The sequence below is a fragment of the Cicer arietinum genome, chromosome 4 (assembly GCF_000331145.2).
Source record: "Cicer arietinum cultivar CDC Frontier isolate Library 1 chromosome 4, Cicar.CDCFrontier_v2.0, whole genome shotgun sequence".
NCBI classification, from domain to species: Eukaryota; Viridiplantae; Streptophyta; class Magnoliopsida; order Fabales; family Fabaceae; genus Cicer; species Cicer arietinum.
Window position 1 is genome coordinate 27,311,389 of NC_021163.2, and position 6,256 is coordinate 27,317,644.

Below are 6,256 nucleotides of genomic sequence, written 5' to 3' on the forward strand. Positions count from 1 at the left end.
TTTCCGGGTATTGTGTACTTGTTGGAGGAAATTTAATATCTTGGAAGAGTAAGAAATAAAATGTTGTTGCAAGATCCAGCGGTGAGGCAGAATACAGGGCCATGGCACTACTAACATGTGAACTTATCTGGTTGAAACAATTACTGAAAGAACTTCAATTTGAATAGGTCAGCACAATGACACTAATATGTGATGATCAAGTTGCATTGCACATTGCCTCAAATCTTGTTTTTCATGAGAGGACCAAGCATATTGAGATTGACTGTCATTTTGTTAGAGAAAAGATCGAATCGGGTGACATCATCACTAGCTTTGTCAATTCCAATTATCAGATAACAAATATTTTTACAAAGTCATTGTGAGGTCCTAGAATTAGTTATATATGTAACAAGCTGGGTGCATTTGATTTATATGCTCCAGATTGAGTGAGAGTGTTAAAATATTATATTAGAATGTAAATAATTAGATTAGATGGGCTGTAAGTATTCCAGCCCGGTAGTATTACTCTCAATTATGTTTGTTTAAGACTCATAGTCTATATAAAGAACTTTCGTCGTATAGTTGAAAGACACGGGTTATTCAACATGTCTTTCAATACTCTTTGTATTCAACAAACTCGAAATAGCATTTTCAATAATTAAGTTACAATGATTGAAATTTGAAATTTATGAAATTTGAGCCAATAAAATGTTACAATAATAAGAATTGTAATTTGAAAGTTACAATAATATTACAATAAACAATAAAAATGCATGTTTAATAAAAATAAAATCATTGAGTCAACAAAATATAAAAATAAAAATAATATCTTTATTATGGAGTTTTTAAAAATAGAAAGAAAATAAATTTAAAGATATTATAGCATATAATATCCAATAGTTATTGGATGAGTCACATAATATCTTTATTGAGTAATTTAATTTTATACATTAATTAAATTTAATAATTATTATTAATAATTCTCAATTATCATAATAACTATAAGTTATCACTTGATACATTCCAAGGACAATATTATTCTGATTACCCCAAATATGTAATAAAATGAAAAACACAATGCTTATTATTTATTCTCTTTCCTCTCGCTTTCTCACGTTGATTGGGGCCATGAACATTTAAATTTTAATGCTCATCAAATCCTACAATTATATATTTTTATAGGATTTTAATTTTTAATAATATATATTAAAAAATTGGAAATATACTACCAAAATCTTTGTTTTTAATTGAATATTGATAGGCAAATGAGTAAAATGGAATGTGGGTGAGCATTTTCTAATTTTAATTAAAAAGAAAATTACATGGGCCCGCCTAAACGTGAAGAATGATTTGTATTTTGGAGTTATATTGACGGCCATGATTTCCACTTGAGATCACGCCGGCCGTTAGATCATCCACTTAATGACAGCTCACGCATGGTTGGCGCCGGGTGCATAGGCACATGTCAAGCTTGGCTTAGCATGCGACCAATCACGTTTCATGGTCGAGCCACATCACTCCACCGTAAAAATAAATATAATTATTTAGGTAACGCGATTTTATGCGACAATATTTTTTTCACTAGTTTATTAATGCAAATCTTATATTATAGGATTTCATGAACTTACTGTGTACAATATTTTTAGATTAAATTCACATGTCACAATAGGTTAAACGCTTTATACTATGAGCAAGTCACAATTATTTATATTTACTTTTTTTTTTATAAACGAATATTAATAACTAGTTTGGGGAGGGGGATTTTTATTATCTATGGCACAAATATTTTTAATAATCTGGCCATTTTGATTGAATGCCAGTGAAAAAAAATTATACTAATAGGTATATCCATTAAATTTAAATTATGAGAGTCATTTTGATGCATCATTGGATTATACTCTCAAATCTCAAGACATTTAAAATATTAATAATTAATGTTTGATAATTTTTATCAATAGAATTTGAGTCTCTAGAGAGAGGTTAGACTCTTACAATATAGAAATATTATGTTTGAATTTCTATTAAAAGAGGTAGTTATATTTAATGTCTAAAGCGTATCAAATAAAATTATTTTCAGAATAAAAATCTATAAAAATAATTTTTTTTAAAAGTACAATAATTTTTAGGATTGATTTGTAGTGTAAATCATATTTATACTCATAATGCATATAATCATTATATTTGTATTCTAAGTATTTTGTTTGATACGCTATTAGTGTAAAAATGTATGTCGTCAACCAATCACTAAAGTCAAATATTTTGTATGATTTCATAAATTAAATTTGGATCAAAGAACCTCTTTTATTTTATTTTTTTGGTTTTCACCGATTCCCTCCACCGAAGAGGTAATTCTATTTAAAGCGTGTTAGACATTAAACAATACATCTCTCAATGGAAATTCGAACTCAAAGTTTATAGAAGTCTAATCTCTTCTGTTAGACTCAACTTCAATCAATGAAGAGTTTCTTTTATTTCAGTTGATTCAACTATTTAATGAAATTAATTTTGATATAAAAAATTAATGTGTTGGTGCATACCAATTAATTTATAGGAATTTCATTTTTAACTTGTGAAAAAATTTACAGTATACCAGATATAAATACTCACTTTGATTTTGAATATATAAAAATATTAGATAAAACCAAATAATATATTTAATTAAAATTTAAATTAAATATATCAATAAATTTAATTTTTTTTATATATTTAAGAACAAATGGATTACTTTTTTTTAACGTATGAGTCAAAAGAGTTAGCTTATGTGGAGACATACCTCTTTCTATGTCTAATGGCTTGTGTTAGGACACACCCGACCCCCACACTTAGTCCTAGCATTCTCATGTTCTCATATAATGATTTATTTTATGTTATGTTCCCTTCTTTCACTCTCTTGCCCCTTCTCATATATGTAAAAGATGCTTCAGAATTTAAATGTATTTAACAAATTGAATTGTAACTTTAGTTCTTTCTCAAAAGGTATTCAACATTTTCCACATATATAAAAGTTAGTTTAATTTCACAATTAAGATTTTTTTTTTATAAACAAATGTTAGTAATTAACTTATTATGAGGATTATTTCACGGCAAAAAAACTTGTCACTAGAGTAAAGAAATATTACTAATAGAGATTAAACTCTAAATTTTCTTCTTAATACTTCTTTAGTGCCACATCTCAAACTAATTCTTATAATTTCCCTTGAATATAATTTATATGTTTTACTCTATAGCAATTTTTTTTGTCAAATAAGATTTTATTTTATACGAAACCACTTTTCTCAAATAAAAACCGTATAATATTTAATCAAATGAATTAACTTTAAAATGTGAGAGGTTTATTGCTCATTAAATTTTAATTTACATTTGAACAATATTTAGTTTAAAATTAAATTTAATTAAAATATGATTCCATCAACTAAAAAAGAAAAAGATCATGAATATATGCTACATATGTTCACCCAAAAATAATCCATAGCATATGGACAAATCTCTCTCCACCATTCTTTAAGAAAACCAGAATCATCCAAATCAATTCTTAATTTATTTAGTCAATCATCTTTGTCTCTGGCCAAAATCTCCAAAATATTATATTTTAACAAACAAATGAACCATTCCTCTCTGTTTTTGGTTGTTTCTGTTTATGTAAAGAAACACCTTACCAACCTCTTTTTCTTTTTTATAAATAAATTTGCTGGCAGTGGCACCCTCTTAATTTCAAGTTTTAGTTTCAAAAGCTGATTAGACACACATTATTTTTCTATATTTAGGGTGGTCATATCATATAATTGTAATTATTGAATTATTTAACTCTTAATGTGAATGGTTGACTTATTAAATAAACACGTTAATTAGTCAATAAAAAAACTAAACACATTAATTGTATATTTCTACAAACATATGTATAAACATTGAGTTCAAAAGTTATGATATATTTTTTACAAATTCATCCAATCAAATTTCACCAAAACAATCACTTTACAGTTCTACATTTTTTAAATATCTTAACAAACATCTATGTGGTCGAATGAGGTAAGTTCTTAGCATTGTTTTTTAATTTATGTGGTTCTCATGTAAAAAAGATTGCAAATGTCTCCGCATAAAATTTAGTTAAATTTGTTTTAATTTCTCTTGTTTGGATGTAAATTGAAGAATATTTACTTTGTATAGTGATTTCTATTTCAACTTATCTGACTGAATAATTAATTTTTCTTTTCGGTTAAAAAAAAAATATATGCGGTGGAATCTATATCAATGTATGTTTATATAAACTTTTATATTATCAAAACATAATCTAAAATTCCATAAACATACCAACGTCGGATCAAATATTTCAGATATACACTACATTTTTATCTAAAACATATTAAATATATAGATCACCATTTTTATATAATCAATATTTAACTCATTCTTAATCAGTACGAGACTTAACGACTCAAACTTAAATTAAACACATATATTAACAAGAAATAGAAAATGTTGCAAAAAAAAAAAAAAAAATTAGTCCTAAATATATACACTAAATTCAATATGTCACAAATACAGTTTAAAGATACGACAATTCCTTATACAATTGGACTAAAAAAAATAAAATCATATTGTTTTTAGGTGAATACTCAAATTCTCAAAAGTTTGATTAAGTGTTGTATCATGTTTCAATCATTTACTATCATGTCATTTTTTAATATTTAATTTTGAATTAATTTTGCTTATCAGTGATAAAAAAAAAACTCAAGCATATATAAGAATCTACCTTATTATATAACCTTTGATTCCAAAAAGATAGTTTCACCTCAATACATACATAACCAACAAAAAAAAAGTTAAAAAAAAAAAAATTGATTGCATTGAGAGTTACATGTTTGAGGGAGTGGTAGAAGAGTCATTGTGACAGTTCCTATTAATCTATCTATCTATTCCAGTTCATTGAAAGCTAGTTAGCTTGTTCCACTTGAGCTTTCTTTCCACAAACAAAAACTTAGTATCACCAAACTCAAGCTTTCATAATTCAACTTCAACAATCACACTTCACATACACCACCACCACAAAACACTTAACAAAAATTCCAATTCTTCAATCTTTACCATAATTCACTCTCTCAAATTCCAAGTTTAAGAGGTACATACACTTTGTGTGTATTTTAAGTATCATTTATGGTATATCTATAATTTTTATGTCTTTTTTTTTTCTAGATACATTTTTTGTTGTCTTCTTTTGATTGAATTGTGTGCATTTTTTCAATAAAAATCAAGCTTTTTTTCTAATGTCATTATTTTTTGTGTTGATATGTTTTTTTTGGAGAATTAGTCTGCAGGGGATGAAGATCTAATTTCTAATGTCATTTTTTTTTAGTTTTTAATTTTGTTGAGAAAATGTAGCTTAAGAATCTGAGAATTTGAATTCATGAATAGAAGAATAATAATGGAATTTTGCTGGGTAGATTCATTTTTCTTTCAATTTATTCTTTCTTTTATCAGAAAATAATTAATTTAGAGAACTAAAGGGTTGGTCAGTGGTGATAAATGTGAATCTAGATTTGTGTCAAATATTGCAAATAATTCAAGTTCTTATTTGATAATTGAAGGGGCTAGAAATGGTAAAAAAAACAATATAAGTTTTTGTTGCAGAGAATACACATTGAGATGGATAAGAGGACACTTTTTTCCCTTGATCTTTTAATTATTATCCTTTAGAAGATCTTCTAATTCACATTAACATGTTATTCAAAATTTTATTTTCATCTCTGCATGCAACTGTGAAAACTGATTTTATATGATAACTGAGATCCATTTAAATGACTACATTTTTTAACAAATAATTTTTCATACACACTAGTTAGGAAATGATCTAAGTTTATATGTATAAACTAACATCTATTTTTTTGTGACTATTTGTAGTATAATGGAATCTGAAAATGAAGTTGTTATGGAAGACGAGAAACATATTATTGGAGAAACAACTAAGGAGAATATACCCAAAGAAATTGAAGAAAAGTTTAATGAAGAAATTCAGACCAAGAATGAAGAATCTCAATCCATAGTAGAAAGTGAAGGCAACAATTCTAAAGTTACTAAAAACTCTAAACGCATCAAGGTACCATACACAATGTATTATAATCATTGAATGATTCTGTATTAGGTTGTAGAGGATTTAAACACGTGTTAAAATTGTTTGTCTTGTAATAAACTATTAATGATCGTTGACTTTTCAAAAAGTAAAAATAAACTAATGATCTTTAACATTTAGAGTCTAATTGGATATATTAAGCACTTCGGAAGA

General features: G+C 26.2%; 1 protein-coding gene across 1 annotated transcript in view; it reads left to right on the forward strand.

Annotated features, from left to right (window-relative positions):
* The first annotated feature begins 4,863 nt into the window (after window positions 1-4,863).
* LOC101496099 (uncharacterized) overlaps window positions 4,864-6,256 on the forward strand; it is a 4,017-nt gene continuing 2,624 nt past the window's right edge. Inside the window, exons 1-2 of the mRNA XM_004497571.4 lie at window positions 4,864-5,095; window positions 5,875-6,070. Coding sequence (XP_004497628.1) covers window positions 5,879-6,070 — 192 coding nt within the window. The 5' untranslated portion in view covers window positions 4,864-5,095; window positions 5,875-5,878. The remainder of the gene's footprint in view (window positions 5,096-5,874; window positions 6,071-6,256) is intronic.